The sequence below is a fragment of the Stigmatopora argus genome, chromosome 7 (genome assembly GCF_051989625.1).
Source record: "Stigmatopora argus isolate UIUO_Sarg chromosome 7, RoL_Sarg_1.0, whole genome shotgun sequence".
Classification (NCBI taxonomy): domain Eukaryota; kingdom Metazoa; phylum Chordata; class Actinopteri; order Syngnathiformes; family Syngnathidae; genus Stigmatopora; species Stigmatopora argus.
In genome coordinates, this window is record NC_135393.1 from 7,726,913 (window position 1) to 7,743,840 (window position 16,928).

At 40.5% G+C, this 16,928-nt stretch overlaps 1 protein-coding gene across 1 annotated transcript; it reads left to right on the forward strand.

The window, feature by feature from the left end:
• Positions 1-743: 743 nt before the first annotated feature.
• Positions 744-16,669, forward strand: pdcd4a (programmed cell death 4a). The gene is made up of 11 exons (XM_077605091.1): positions 744-1,045; positions 5,780-6,073; positions 7,067-7,164; positions 8,329-8,442; positions 8,634-8,855; positions 9,791-9,888; positions 10,005-10,119; positions 11,316-11,423; positions 13,919-14,029; positions 14,117-14,256; positions 16,122-16,669. Exons 1-11 carry the CDS (start codon positions 1,000-1,002, stop codon positions 16,171-16,173), a joined length of 1,398 nt encoding a protein of 465 aa, XP_077461217.1. The 5' UTR covers positions 744-999; the 3' UTR covers positions 16,174-16,669.
• Positions 16,670-16,928: the final 259 nt, after the last annotated feature.

The following is a 16,928-nucleotide window of genomic DNA, read 5'->3' on the forward strand; positions in this document are numbered from 1 at the left end:
TTGATTTTTCTGTGATGGTATTTTAGATGAAATAAAATATATTTTTTATTTTAAATGACTAATGATCATAAAGTATTTAATTTTCATCATTGTATAATGGCGGCCGGCAGCCGAGTGGTTAGCGCGTTGGCCTTATAGTTCTGGGGTCGAAAGTTCAATCCCAGTTGGGTCCTCAATGTGTGGAGTTTGCATGTTCTCCCTGCGTGGGTTTTCTCCAGGTTTGAAAACTCAAAATTGCCCCTAGGTATGACTGAGTGTGAATGGTTGCTCGTCTCCTTGTGACCTGTGATTGGCTGGCTACTGATTCAAGGTGTTCCCTGCCTGGTGAACGTAGTTAGCTGGGATATTACATTTAAATTGATTTCATTTTGGCCGTAATTTACAAATTAATCAGGGGTAAATTTGTTTCAGTGATCTAATGCATCAATTTTAGGGAGATAAATAGCAAAAACGTCTTGCTACATCAAACTTGAAGCTTAACTCGGGCCACCTGCATTTGCAGTTTCGCCATCTGCTGGCGAGAGCTCGTACCACAACAACACGTTCCAAATGTATTTTGTGTTCCAAATGCTACTTAATTTTGAATGCATTATAAATGTATTTATAAACATTTAAATCTTATTTTCAGCCATGTAGGGAAGCAGGGCACAATATTAGAAAAAAAACTGGCCGTAAAAGTGATATATAGTGCGTTCCTGTCGACGAAGCATTTTGCTCCCTGCGTGTGATTGGTCGGGCAGGCCCAGCCCCCACCCATGGCGCGCCCACGTGACTGCTCTTGCTGCTCCAAGTTAAAAACAGACTTTGTTTATCTTACTGCTCAAATGTGCTCGGCCTCCAGAGTCCCACCGATCGTCTTTTAGTGTCGTACTCGCCATTGCCAATTTAGTTGCTAAGCTAGTTCCTCGTTGTTGCTTTCGAATTTTCCCTTTGCTGTGTTGGAACTAAGGAAGATAAAGAGCACGCGTGGGGGAGACTGTTATCCAGCCAAGTCTCGTCATGACGACCGAAGTGGACGCTCGGTCTTCGGCTCAACAGACAGACGGTGAGTCGATACTCCGATTTTGGGGTTTGAGCTGCAGCCCCTCGCCACTCGGGGGGCCTAGTGGTATGCTGTGGTTGGCCCCCATTGTGATTATAAATGTTCAGAGTGGGCTGCACAGCTAGCATGCTGCACCATGTGCTCCGTACACCCCCCATCCCACCTATGCCAACACGAACACCACTACTTTCCCACACAAAACCTAGGCTGTTTCATACTATAATGTTGCACATTAAACCGTTACACTCTTGTTTTTTACTCGTTTGGCTTCTTTCAAAGACGCAGCCTCTAATTAGACGAGCCTGCAGTGTTTACTTCCGTTTTTGTAAAGGCATTCAAAGCGCTTTGACACTATATGTTCATTTACCTACTGATGACGCGGATACTTGGGCAAGGTCAGCAGGCTGGGGAATCGAACCCACCATCTCCGGGTTGGGGAGCGAGAATTCAGTCCCTATTCACTGCACCGGACATTTGTGCAAATGCTGGTGTCCAAACCCGCGCGACAGTGATGCGAAATGCAAACAACAACAACAACAACAACGCGTGAGGGGTAATTAATGAACATATGACGTAATTCACGTCATACAAAGACACGTCCGTTCTCGTGCGCTTGACGTCTGAAACATCGTTCTGGCCGTTGGTTCCCAATGGGAGGGGCTTATATAATCTTCGTGTATCGGTGCGTTCAATGTTATGTAAACGGGAATACTGTATTATTAGCCCACATTTTGCATAGGAATTTGATTGGATTGGATAACTTTATTCATCCCGTATTCGGGAAATTTCATTGTGACCATAGCAAGAAAAGGCATAGTTATAAGTTAGACAGTACAGTCGCAAAGGCCGCAGAACAACAAAGCAAAAGCAAAAAGTACAAAGCAAATCAAAAGACGTAAAGTTGGAGATTATACCTATTAAATTATTAATTATCATCTCATTTTCTGAACTGCTTTATCCTCACTAGGGTCACGGGGGGTGCTGGAGCCTATCCCAGCTGACTTCGGGCCAGAGGCGGGGGACACTCTGAATTGGTGGCCAACCAATCACCGGGCACAAGGAGACAAACAACCATTCACGCTCACACTCATACCAAGGGGCAATTTAGAGTGTCCAATCAGCCTACCATGCATGTGTTTGGAATGTGAGAGGAAACCAGAGTACCCGAAGTATACCCACGCAGGCCCGGGGAGAACATGCAAACTCCACACAGGTGGACCGACCTGGATTCGAACCTAGGTCCCCCACTGTGATGCCGACGTGCTAACCACTCATCCGCCCGGCCGCTTGAATTATTAAATATATAATATTAAATGAAATATTATTAAACGTGTCCACCCGATGGTGCAGTGGTTCTTCCTCCTTCCTTTGGTTTGGGAAATCGGGGTTCGATTCCCACTTGGTGTCTGTGTGGTTGTGAGCGTGGGTGGCTGTCCGTTCCATTGTGTCCTGCGATTGACTGCCAACCAATTCGTGCTGTCCCACTCCTGCCCATGGATGGCTGGGAGAGGCTCCAGCACCCCCCGTGAGCCTTGTGTGGGTAAATGGTATGGAATATGAATATTATTGAATGCATTTACCCGTATTGAAGGTTGCCACATACAGTATGAGTGCTGTAGTCTGTTGTAATGCAGGAGTTTGTGCATATGACACTTTTCCCTAGTCGGAGTTTTGCAAAATTGCATTTTCTTGTTCATTTTTGGAAAAGGGCAAGATGTGCAACATATGGTGTGATTGCTAGCATGTCCTGTGAAAATATATTGAACCATTCAATTGAGTATTTTTTCTCTTTGCAACATTCACCTTTGTATTACTGGTTCTAATGCATTCCTCCCTTATATAAAGTACTCTCAAATAAAACGACCACACCAACACAAACAGAGGCGCTCTCTGATAGGTGAGTACAGTTGTCCAGTATTTTAAGAAGTAAATGTGGCAACACAAATTAACTTTTGGATCTTAACAAAATAACTGTTGTTGCCAACCTAATGATCTTTACAACAACTGATTGCATTGGTATCTTTACGCAAGTGTGATGTCCACCGACCGCGTTTTACTGCATTCCAACCGTTTGAAACCTGGGAGTGTTCTTGAAATGTGTCCCTTGGTTATTCATACCTTTTCACACGTTAAATCAAGACATCCGTTCCAAGCTTCTCAAGGTCTCATGTCTTGCCTACTACAAACAGCCAGTAATTTTCCAAGTCTTTTTCAAAGCCATCAATGTACAAGATGTACAACAACTTCACTAACCTGTTTTGCATAAACACTGCAGTCAAAAGCCACATCATTTTTTTTTCTCGCAATATTGGTTTGATCTGATCAATATTTCATAAAAACACCAAATGAAGTGTCACCATTTCACATTTTCCAACTTTTTGAGGGAGTTCCAAAATCTCTTGTCCACTAGAGATTGTGCCTAAAATGAATATTCATCTCATCTTGCTTTATCCTCATTATGGTTGCGGGGGGTGCTGTAGCATATCCCAGCTGACTCCGGGCCAGAGGCAGGGGACACCCTGAATCAGTGGCCAGCCGATCGCAGGGCAAAATGAATATTGAGTCTTTTACATGGGTGGGGGTTGGTTATTAATTTCATGTTTTTGAATCCAGCAGTGTAAAATAAGTGCCAATGACAAAGCATTACAACTTAAAAAAATGTGGTTCTGTCATATTTAATCTTGCACTTTGGATAATGTTTCATCTTTATATGCGATAACTGTCTCCAGACTAGGTAGTGCACAGAATGTGGTGGGCTTGATACAAGTTTGCTCACTAGACCTCCCAAGTCCATATGGTGTCAGAGGTCTCATATTTACAACAGCTCCTCATAAGTTTGTAACATACAGTTGAGCATTGACTAGTAAGTAATACATTATTCGAAAGGGGAGCTATGTTTTATGCCGGCACTATACCACAGCGTTGGTTGCTGCCACTTAGACGATGTACATTTAAAAAAAAAAAAGCAAACTGTCAACTGTCCTGCTCTATTTCGCTATCTGCCCTGCAGTAAGTAAAACAGAAATCCTATGCAAAACGTGGCCAAATCTTGATAGAATTGTTGTTTTTTAGTCTGGGAGTGTGGCGAAGTCACCTTTCCCTTTTTCAAACAAATATTTCTTTGAGACGGGTGACAAAAACAAGTTTTTCATTTTTTCTTTTTTAAACAGCCGTAGAATGTTGCATGACTTATACAGTTATTGTGCAACTCCCAATTTAGGAAAACTTTTTTCTTCTTCCCATGCAGCTCTTAACTGTACACTGATTGGTCGGCCACATGTTTTGGCAGAGGGCCGTTGCTCGAGTCTTTATTTACAGCGAGTGGCAGGCCCCTTGACCTATATACGGAAGAGAAGGAACTGGAACAACTTATTTGTGCACTCCTGAGTTCCTGGGTGTGGCGAAAAGGAGTTAAATGTTCGGCAATGTTGTTTCCTTTGCATGTATTTCAAGGAAATGCACAATTGGCTTTCTATTAAATGAGTGTATGAAGAGGAGAGTCGTAAAATACGTTTCTGTGGTTTGGATTTTTTTACCATCCACCAGTTATAGTGTGGTGAGCGCGCACACTATCATTTGAGTCTCTGCAGAAGTATTCATTACCCCCCATTTAGGCTCCCCCAAGTCGGTCATGTGACCCCCGGCCATGCCATATGTAGTCGGGGCAGCCGCGAGGAGCTGCCTGTGCAAGGACGGTAGAGGGACGGGAGAAAAACAGGCGTCAGCATTTCTTCACCATGTGCTCCGCCTTTGCTCTGCTCTTTATCTTCCTCCTACGCCTGCAGGCATACAGCACATCAGCTGGCTGTTTAAATGCTGTAGTGGAGTACAAGTAAAAGTGAATCATCTTTACTGTAAAGTAGGAATAAGTGTATTAAAATCTGAAAATTAAAGTTGAGATGAGTTTAGGTAACCTTGCAGAATTTGAATGGTTGAAAATAGCTGCAATTACCAGTAAAATGGGGCTTTGAAAATGTAAAATGTCAAGCTATTGGCTATTCACAAGCCCTGTTGGAGTTTCTTCTGAATGAGTGAAATCAGAGACCACTATAAAGGCTTTCCCAAGACCTATTTACACAGTATTACCCATGGACCTTTGCTAATTTGTAATAATTGCTCAGAAAGCTGGAGATCGTAAACCTGTGCAAATGTGCCACGTCTGTAATTTGTGAAAGAAAAATGCCTCCATAAATTACCTATTATAATTTGCCAAGCACAGACATCCAGTGATAAAACTATTCCTGTGTGTATATCCTCATTTCAGTGTTTATTTGTAATTGTGCAACTTTCATTATATGTCCTATGTAATGAATGCTGTTGTTGAAATTCTGATTAGCTACTCTAAAAGCATTTTTGGGAACAAAATTAAGATAACAGCCCCGTATTTTATACCACATTGAGAACCACCAGGCCTGTAGACCTTCAGGCAAATCTCAGCAGAATATTAACTGCAATAAATGAGATATTATTGTATATCTTTAAATATTTTTTCCAATCAAATGCAACCTGCCGGATCTTATATTTTTCCGTATTGCGGTACCTCAAAAGCAAAAACATTGTCAAAATTGCTATTTTCGGTAAAAAATCCATGTTTATGATAACATCAACTTTTTTTTCCTAGTGCTGATAAAATTATCACATATAGGTAGAAAACAGTTGTTGCTGGTGATTATGTTTGAGTTTTCCCAATGCCAAACACAGTCTCATTTGCATTTCTGGGATTCTGTTTACTCACAGAGACGTTTCCTGCTGATGACAAGCAGCAAGAGGCGGAGCGGCCATATGACGAAGAGTTGGTTGAGGCAGAAGTGAACGGCAACTGGACTCCCCAAGAAAAGGCCCTGCATGAGGCGAGGCTCAATGCCAAGGCTAAACGGCGCCTACGCAAGTCGTCGTCCCGCAACTCCACCAGCGAGTCCCTTTCAGAGTCAGGGGACAGCCTTGGTTCAGACCCAAACGGTCTGAAAGCCAAAGTTTCCTCTAGTGATCGTAAATCCAGAACGGGCAAAGGCAGAGGCCTACCTAAAAAAGGTACTTCTTGAACCAGACTCTTTGTCAAGTGACACAAACTAAACGGTTAAGACAACTTAAAACATTTTTCCCCAAAAGTTCCTTGTGCATTCCACAGTGTTATGTGGCAACATACTGTGGATATGTAAAGCACACCCCTCCCTGTTTGATTGCCCTTTTCGGGGGGATTTTTTTTATTCATGTTTATATTCATACATAAAAAAAAATATTCATGTTGCATACATATACATTTGCATACATTTCGATAAATTCATTCATTGGTATAGTTTTATCATGTTAAAAGCATTTAGGGGGTAATATTAATTATTGTAGAACGGATTAAACTAATAATTCAAAGTAAAATACGTCTACTTACGAAAAATCAAAGCTGGAACATATTCATTTTGTAAGTAGATGTACCACTATATTTTTATTTTTGAATGGGGATATAAAACTATTGGAACAAAATATAGTGGTACATCTACTTACAAAATGAATATGTTCCAGAAGTGTTTTGTAGCTTTGATTTTTCATAAGTAGACCTCTTTTACTTTGAATTAGTTTAATTCGTTCTACAATAATTAATATTGCCCCCTAAATGCTTTTAACATGATAAAACTATACCAATGAATTAATTTATTGAAATGTATGCAAATGTATATGTATGCAACATGAATATATATATATATATGTGTATATATATATTTGTATATATATGTATATATATGTGTGTGTATATATATGTATACACCAATGTTTTATTATTTTGAATTGGATAACTAATGCTGAGTGCTTTTTCTATCAATCCCTGGAACACATCACTCACACCACATGGCCTCTGGGAAAATTTGAATTACAAATGTGTTCACAGAACCATTTGAATTAATCTATAAGGACATCATTTCATAAATAATACAAAAAGTAATTCAAGTTACCTAAAATGTTGAATTTTCTTTTTCCTTTCTATTTTATTCTAGTGAGAAATGCAAATGTGTTGTTGTTGTTTTTTGTCAGGTGGCGCTGGTGGTAAAGGTGTCTGGGGCGCTGCTGGGCAGGTTTACGAGGACGAAGAACTTGATTTGCAGGATCCAAACTATGACGAATCTGCTCAGGTTAGTGTGAATGACAATACTGAAAATAATCATCCAAACTCTTTAGACACTGCTTGATCAATCCAGAATCAAACTAAACAAGATCTTCCAAAAGGTGCATGTGCTATTAGACCAAAACTAATTTTCATTGTTGCAATTTTTTTGCCTCTGTTGACACGATGTGTATTTACTATCTTGGCTTTCCAAGAAGTAGTCCCACATATCAGACATGTTTACCTTGTGTATTGATTTACAGCAGTCAAAAAGTGAATCAATACTAAATTTAATCTGATGTTGTGGCCAAATCTGATACTCCAAAAATTGCCTTGCCGATTGTGATAGTGATATATAACGAATTGGGACAATAATAAAAGAAACATCAGGGGTTGTTAATATTTTAATGATTTGATTATAATGAGACACATTTTCTGGTTTTATCAAGTCTCAGTACTCTGCATTGGCGATTACTCATTTCTGTTTACTTCTTTGTGTGTGTATTCTGTTTGTAGAAGGTTGTATCGGTGGATCCTTAGTCCAAAAACCTTTTTTTATATTACACGATCCTGTTGTCCAGATGGCTGTGTCTCATGTCAATCAAAACAAATACTTCAATCTTTAACCTCCTTATCATGGAAATGGCTCAGTTAAGTGGTGAAAGAAACACTTGCAGTTGTGGGCCTGTACAAAAAAAGATAACTGTGTAATTTTGGCCTTCGTTTTGGAACATGATGGAACTATGTAAATGGGGAACTAGGACACACTGGTGCTTAACAAATAAATGGGCTGTAAGTTGCCAAGTAGGTAACCTTATATACAAGGTCACCTTGTCCTGGAAAGATTACAAGTACAGTGGTATCTCTACATACGAGCTTAATTCGTTCCGGAACTGAGCTCGTATGTCGATCTTCTCGTAACTCGAACGAACGTTTCCCATTGAAATGAACTAAAAACTAAATAATTTGTTCCAACCCTCTGAAAAAACACCAAAAACAGGATATTGGATTGGAAAAAAATGTTTTATTTCTTCTAATTCGCCATCTATTAACAAAGTATCATATAACTAGTGGTTTAATAGTAATAAAATGTGTTTAATAGAACTAAAATTAGACACTTCGCATTTCGTGAATACATTTTATTCTCCCAAGTTTGCTTTTGTAAACATCATTTGTCTTTGTTCATTTAAAGGGTGATACTGTTTATGCAAAAGTTGTTCCGGAAGTGGACAAGAGAGACCTGGGTAAAATGGTCAACCCAATTGTCCAGGAATACTTTGAACATGGAGACACCAAAGAGGTCCAGGTGAGTAAAAGCAAGATTTGACCGAGCCGTCAAAAGTTGACATAATCGCACCACGCATGTTTTGGTGATGTGGGAGGAAGCCGGAATAATCAGAATTGACTATATTTAGGTCTAATTATGAATGCAAAGCTACCAGTTGTACCTACTGTTGTGTTCGTCGATAGCTAACAGAGTGATCCATGTCCCCTTAGATGCTGCTGCAGGGACTCAACCTGGGACCCCACAAGTACGAGTTCTCCTCTGTGGCCGTCTCTTTGTCTCTGGAAGGCAAAGCCAGCCACAGAGAGCTCACCTCTCGCCTGCTCTCTGACCTGTCCGTCAAGCTGCTGACCCAAAGTGACATGGCACGGGCCTTTGACAAGATGCTTAAAGAGCTGCCGGACCTCATGCTAGACACTCCCGAGGCTCCGCAGGTACACTTTTCATCCATAAATTGAAAGCTGGCTTGATGTTCAAATAAAACAAATACTGATGTTATTACTGTGTAAGGTAACATGGTACCACAACAAGGTTGTAACGGGACTCAAAGGTGTAGTTTTGTAGTAGTGAAATAGGAGAGTCTTCTAGCTCAAACTCCGTTTTAGGAGTTCCTTTGCCAATATTGTTTAATACTTAAGGCGTCTCGCGTCCGCTGTCTGCTCGTATATCAAAATTTGTCTCGTATCTCAAGATAAATATTGGCCCGAAATTTTACTCGTATCTCGAATTGCTCGTATGTCGGGCCACTCGTATGTCGGGGTACCATTGTACTACGTTTAGTTATCTGCATGAGAGTTGGAAATCTGCAGCTCACAATGGAATTTGACAAAGGCACGCTAATTTCCTGTCTACACAACAATACATAATTTTGATTCAAAGGAGTAATCAAGGTAACATTTATACTGAGCATTGATATAACTGTTTTGCGTTTTACAAAGTCCTATAGTATTAAGATACCGTAATAATACTAACACTTTTTGCCCTTTTTTAGAAAGACAAAAAGTGCAATGAAGAACATCACTGTTCTATAGATGTAATTTCAGTATTTCTCGGACTTCAAGTCGCAAAAGGAAAATAACATATTTATCAGAAATCGAGAGCAATTAGAGTGAAATAGGGAACAAAAGACAAAATAAGCATCTTTTGATTCAACATAACAGTTTTTTGGGGGGTATAACTAAAACAACTTAAGCTGTTGGCGCTCAGAGTGGAAATAAAAAGACATACAAGACTACAATTTGCAGGGGACGCCAAATTATAAAAAAAAGCGTGATTCATAGTCAATCTGGAAAATACAGTAAATGCTAAAAACGCCTCACAAACAACTGCTCTATGTCTGCATTCATTGCATCTATCTTCTTTTTGCCAGATGCTTGGCCAATTTATAGCCAGAGCCATAGCGGATCACGTCCTTCCCATGTCTTTTCTGGATTGTTACAAAGGCAAAGTGGACTGCGACCATGCCAGGTAAACACAACAAAGTGTTTGTCAGTTATTTTTCTTTATCAATATTTTAACAAAATCAGTTTTCTTGCAGAAAAAGTGTTGTTTTTAACATTAATTCTAATTTTGTCTGATCTCAGAGTGGCTTTGGACCGCGCTGCTGTACTGCTGTCCATAAAAGGTGCAATGGTGCGTCTGGACAACGTGTGGGGTGTGGGCGGTGGCCTCAGACCTGTCAAGCATCTCATCAAAGAGGTGGGATTTTCCAGATAACTTGGCCTCCATGAGCGATTATGTAGCTACATTTCCAAATCTACTTGCAACTAAAGGTGCTAATAATGTCCTCAGCCAATGGAAATTCATATGCAGGCTTTCGTACAGTGACGCGCAAAGGTTCGAGCATTATGCATTTGCCTATGTGGAAAATGGGGAATGTTGATATTAAACAGGTTGAAGAGCTTGGGGCCTGTACAGATCTTGAAGTCTGGGCTATAGGCCTGGTTTACCTACCCTGTTGCAACCTATCTGCCTCCCAGGTGACACTCAAGTGTGCATATATGTACTCACACAGTCTTGTGTGGACATGGTGCAGGACAAACATAAGGGATTGTGGCCCCTGCTTTATGTCATCTCTGTGCCTTTTCAATACATAAGGGTAAATACACATGCATCCCTGCACACCCATGTCATCTTTTTATGGCTTGAGCTGTGTACAGTGGAATTTTTGGTTCTGCTAAGTTGGTTGTCGCCGCTTCAGGTAGGTTACTTACGTGATGTTCAAAGTTATGTTTGTAACCAAGAAAAACTCTTTGAAACTAAGGAAAACTTTGAAATTGACACTCATTCACTGCAGCATTATGTAAACCTCTGAGACTTTGGATGTTTTTGTGGAACTTCATGCCACTGCTTCTTGCATTGGTCACAACTTTGCTGTTGTTTGGTGGAACGTGGCTTTTACGTGTATGACGCGGATCACATGCACCAGAGAAGGGTTGATTCAAGGATGTTGACTTTTCCTTTCCATTCACTTAGGGTGAACAAAATACATAAAGTGTTTAAAACAAACTAGAAAAGCTTATAAGATATTGAAACATCATATAAAGGGTTACCAAACTTGTGATTACTTTGTCACTAACATGTGAAGTTGTGACCCAAAAATGATTTTTGTTTTTAAATTGTAAACGGCAGTCCCAATACTGATGCCAGGTGTTGACGCTCAATTTACTTAAACACGCAAGATAAACCCATAAAATTCAACAACAACAAAAATGTGTCTTAACTAAAAGGGCATTCCACAGGAGAGAGATTGTTGAAAGAGATTCTGCCCATGCTGTCCTTAACCCTTGCAACATTCAGATCAGCATGCCAAAGGAAATTGCTTCAAATTCCTTAGGAAACTACATGTAAACACAATTTCTTCAACTGCGACCATGCATTCATTTTTGTTTTAGATGATCCTTTTGCTGAAGGAATACCTGATCTCAGGCGATGTGATGGAGGCTGAGCGTTGCCTGCGAGAACTTGAGGTCCCTCACTTCCACCATGAGCTCGTCTATGAGGTATCAGATGCCGTACGCAATTTACAAACTGGTTCTGGTAAGAAAAAAAAAACTTAATCAAACAAATAGTGCACAGATTGTCTAGATCAGTGGTCTCCAAACTATTCCACTAAGGGTCGCAGTGGGTGCGGGTTTTCATTCCAACCCAGAAAGAGGACACCTTTTTTTCACCAATCTGGTGTCCTACAAGTGCAATCAGTGGGTTGCAGTCAGGTGCAACGTGTTTTCTGCAGAAATCTCATTGGTCAAAATGTCTGTGCTGGATCGGTTGAAACAAAAACCTGCACCCACAGCGGCCCTTGGGGACCGGTTTGGGGACCCCTGGTCTAGATCTTCTTGATATTTCTGCTCACTTAGTAGAGTGATGCAAAAATACAATAAAAACAATTATTATAACAAAATAAAAAGTACTAAAATATTCAATTCTGTTTGATTCCAGTCACTCCAAAATACATAACTAACGTTGACTTTGTAACTCTTGATGTTAATTTCTAAAATATTGGAATTCAACAGTAATAACTTGGAAAATTTCACAATACATGCATGTTATTTGCTAATATAATTAGCTTATCCTCACAAGTCTCGCGAGGGGTGTTGGAGTTGACCCCAGCAATTGGTAGTCAGTCAATTGCAGGGGACAAGGAGACAGGAAATCATACATGCTCACACTTATACTTAGGAGCAATTTAGCCACATACCATGCATGTTTTTTGGGATGTGGGAGGAAACCAGAGTACCTGGGGAAAACCCACGCAGGCACAGGGCGAAAATGCAAACTTCAAACAGGAAGCTTGAAACCTACCGGGTATTGAGATATCAGAACTGCGAGGCGGACGTGCTAACCACTTTATTGTTGTTCCGGCCGCAAAAGGAAAATACTTTTAAAAAAAATGTTTGTGTTTAAACAATGATCAAGAGATCATCCAGTGCACTGTAGAATAGTACACAATTTCACTAGTTTGCTTACATTTTTTGTAATTGCTAATAATTTAGATTTTTTTCATCCACTGAATTTTTTTTGTGTCAAGCAGAACAATTAACGACTCTTACGCTAATGGTTTGTCTTGAGACTATCGGCAAAATAAATCTGTGCCTTATTTACAGTAATGTTTCAATACCATAAAACCGGACATTCTGACTGACAAACTCTCCCACCTTGGACTATCCTCTTCAATCTGCTGCTGGATAAAGGACTTCTTGACCAACCGCCCACAGACTGTTAGACTTGGTCCCCACCTCTCTTCCTCCATTACACTAAGCACTGGCTCCCCTCAAGGCTGTGTACTGAGTCCTCTTCTGTACTCCCTGTACACCTACGACTGTGCACCCACCCACCAGTCTAACGCCATCATCAAAATCGCTGACGACACCACTGTGGTCGGACTCATCTCAGGAGGGGATGAGTCGGCTTACAGAGATGAGGTCAACAATTTGTCTTCGTGGTGCTCGGTGAACAATCTCACACTTAACACCACGAAAACTAAAGAAATAATCTTGGACTTTCGCAAACACGGCACAGATCTGGCCCCACTCCTCATAAATGGAGTATGTGTAGACAGGGTCCAGTCCTTTAAATTCCTGGGGGTCCACGTCACGGACAAGCTCTCATGGTCTACAAACACCACGGCAGTGGTGAAGAAGGCTCAGACACGACTCCATTTCCTCGGGGTGCTCAGGAAGAACAACTTGGGCTCCAATCTTCTGAGAACCTTCTATAGAACCACTGTAGAGAGCATCCTGGCGTACGGCATCACAGTGTGGTACGCTGGAAGCACGGCGGCAGACAAAAAGGCCATGCAGAAAGTGATTAACACTGCCCAGAGGATTGTCGGCTGCTCTCTGCCCTCACTTGAAGACATTGCCAGCCCGCGTTACCTCAGCAGAGCCAAGCACATCATAGGGGACCCTTACCACCCTGGTCACAATCTGTTCCAGCTGCTGCCCTCTGGCAGACGCTATAGGTCCCACAAAGCTCGGACAAATAGGCTTAAGGACAGCTTTTTCCCCACATCCATCATATTGAGGAGCAAGGGTTTAATGTTTTCTGCAATTACATTTCATTTTTGTTGGAATATTTTTTTTTTAAACATCTTGTGCGTCATAATCCACTGATGAATGCAAAATATAATGAGGTTGTGATAATTATTCATTTGGAGGGGCTTAAAAGAGGCTAAAAGGAAGATATCAATGTAGAATTTTGTAACTTGATTTATACCATACATCCACGGAAAAGTTGATTTCGATATAAAACCAGAACACTATTGAATTTAAATAAGGAACCTGACTTAATTGGCCAGAAAATTGTAACAAAATTAATAGTGATTCATTGTCAAAGTTCCCGCAAGTTATTATTATATGTTAAATCTATTTTACATAAACATTTGAAGTTGAATGGCTTTTCTTATTTTTGCCTCATCAAATAGAAATGGCTTTGAAACGTCTGTATATTTTGAACTTGAACTTTAGGGAACACTTTTTTTTCTTGCCTTTTTTAGGCTATTATAATAGTGCTGGAGTCAAAGGGGGATACAGCCAGCCCCATGATCATCAAGCTGCTGCAGTCCCTCTGGAAAACGGGCCACCTCACCGTGGATCAGATGAACAGAGTTAGTCCCTTGTTCTGTATGAACAATTCTCGACTCTTCCATTACACTCTGAGTAACGCTTGTGCTTGATTACTTTTCCCCTCGTAGGGCTTCCAGCGGGTCTACGATGAGCTTCCTGAAATTAATCTGGACGTGCCTCATGCCCACACAATCATGGAGACTTTTGTGGACCTCTGCTACCAGGAGTCTGTCATCTCCAAGCAGCTGAGAGATGCATGCCCCTCCAGGTTGGTTCAGTAACTAAGACGTTCACCTTCATTTTGGCCGTGTACAGTGGACCTTAGAAACTTGTGTGCCAGAGGAACAGTCGGATTACGATAAAGATTTTATGGACAAAAGGATCAGAAAATCTCATCTATTAAAAGTACCATGTTTTCACACTTATAGGGCGCACTTAAAAGTCTAAAATTTTCTCTAAAATGGTCGATGCGCCCAATTGGTCGGTGCGTTTTGTCTGTGCACTAAACTCAATTTTTGTATGGCCCTGACCACTTGCGTGACTGTTTTTTCTTGCCGGCACGCTACTTATTGCGATCAACCCAGCGGACATTCACCCTAAAAATAGCCTCCCCGCGCATTCCAAGCATTACGGTAAATCCATTCAAAACATCCCAGGGGAGTGGCACGGCATTTGACTTCGGTGTGCTTGCAGCGCTTTTAACTCTCAAAAACACTATCAATACTTAAAGAAACAGCATATCAGAGCTATACAGAGGAAATGCCTGGCGGGAATGACAACACAATGCGGGTGTGAACGCTTGGAAAATAGACTGAAGCTATGGATCGAACACAATTTAACAGTTTTGCTAACGGATGGCCAACATTGTAGTTTGGGCAGGCAGCGTCGCACGAGTTACGTGACGATTTGGAATGAATTGTCGATGCCGATATAACAGCGAGGAAAATCAAAGGCTTGGGAGTGATGCTTGTCGCAAGTTACAATGGATTGTGGATGAATGGGCACAAGTGTCGGCCGAAGCTGCATTCATGTTCCCGGAATACAAAACTGACTGACAGTGGAGCCTGGCATGTTAAACGCCGAACTCTTTATATCAGGGTGTACCTTTGACCTCAATAAAGCATTATCAAACGTAGTTTTGCTCATGCTGTCTTTAAAAGGAACACGCTAGTGCCAAGCCTAACATACGCTAGCGGATAGCATAACATACGCTAGCGTCTGGCATAACATACGCTAGCCTAGTGTCATGTTAGCGCCTTATCGGATGAGGCGTCCAATGTATTGACAAAAAACAGAAAATATACCCGCAAATGAGACTTCGCCCTATCACATGGTGTGTTTAATAGGTGTGAAAATATGGTAGCTAGTATACAGATAATAAAAAGGTCTTATGACTAGCATGGAGAGAATAGCCACAACCTGTATTCAAGTTTTAATAGACTATTTCTTTAGACTAATATGACTCAATTAAAGTGTAGGTAACGTAAAGTAAAGAAGAAAAATCACTTAAACAGCCCTATTGTTTAGCTGGCGACAAACTAGAGGTTTGTTGCAGAGTTTGAACATCAAAGAGACACAAATATAAACAAGTAATATAAATTAATGGGCCCAATATAAAGATGATTACTTTTTCACTTGGAAGCTCATTTAATTGGATTTTTGCTCAGGGAAATCAAAGTGACACTCATTTTTAGTGATAACAGTTCTGGAGCATTCACTAAATAAGTTGGGTCTGGAACGCCTTAAAAATTCCACAATCTTTCGTGATGTCACAGCAGGTGTGTACACCAGGGTTAATGATTTTTTTTAATACAAACTCCATACCCAACAGTGTCCATCCTAACAGCCTGCATGCAAGCAAACGCATATAAGAGCAAATGTATTGCACGATTTAACCAAGCTCTTTCTTTTTCGCCGCCTTGAGATTGATATGAACAAAATGACTCAATCTAGTATTCATTATTGTGAGAAATGAAGTGCACACTAACTGTGTCAGGCACTCAGCCCAAATCACAATGAAATGTGTTCTGTGTTCCTTATAATTAACCAATACTCAACTCATTGAGAAAGGCAAGAGATTAGATCTGAACCTATTCAAATTGACCAATGCTGTATATGTTTTCCCTCCCATAGAGGCCGCAAGCGCATGGTCAGCGAAGGTGACGGCGGCAAGATTAAAAATTGAAAATAGGCAGATGAAAAGGATCCTCAGGAGGAGGAGGCTGGCTGGTTTACTTTTGCATCTAAGTTTCATCTGGACATGTCAGTATGTAATTCCTCCCCCTGATTATCATAAAACAGCATTTTGGGTGAAAGTGAAACCAGTTGCAGAAAAAAAGTGGACCGGGTAAAAATCAATACATTGAAGCCAGTTCTCTTCATTTTGTTCACCGCTGTATACTTTTTTTTTGTAAAAAATTTCATTGTTAATTGGGTTGATCCACCCTTCTCATTTCAGCTTTTGTACTTTATTTTCCTGCCCCAAAAACAACTCATAGCTCAGCTGCAAAAAGTTGGAAAATGGACCTGCTATTAGGGTGTTAAATGGGCAATTCTTTTTTCAATTGTCCCTGAGATGGTTTTTGTTTAACATCGGCACTTCACTGCTTTTCTCTGTTTACATGTTGACCAAAGTTTGAATATAAAAAAAACTTTTCATTCATTAAAAAAAGGCAACATGATATTTGTGTATTTTTTCTCCTTGTCAGCAGCATGTACAGTATATATAAAGAGTTGCATTAAACATGTTTACAAATTTAAAAAATGCTGATAATTCCTCCTATCTCAGGTGAGGTGGAGGAGGGAGACATGGAAAACAGACTGGATGGGGGCTCTCGAGGACTGGACTTGGCCACCCCTGAATTAAGGGTTTTGCTTAAGTAAATGCTGTTTAAAAAAGTGGTTCAATTGTAAATAATAATAATAATAATCTCATTTTAG

Coding starts and splice junctions, on each gene's coding strand:
- pdcd4a (XM_077605091.1), top strand. CDS start 1,000: ATGACGACCGAAGTGGACGCTCGGTCTTCGGCTCAACAGACAGACG. Junction 7,165..8,328: donor ACTATGACGAATCTGCTCAG/GTTAGTGTGAAT, acceptor GTTCATTTAAAG/GGTGATACTGTTTATGCAAA. Junction 14,257..16,121: donor AGAGATGCATGCCCCTCCAG/GTTGGTTCAGTA, acceptor TCCCTCCCATAG/AGGCCGCAAGCGCATGGTCA.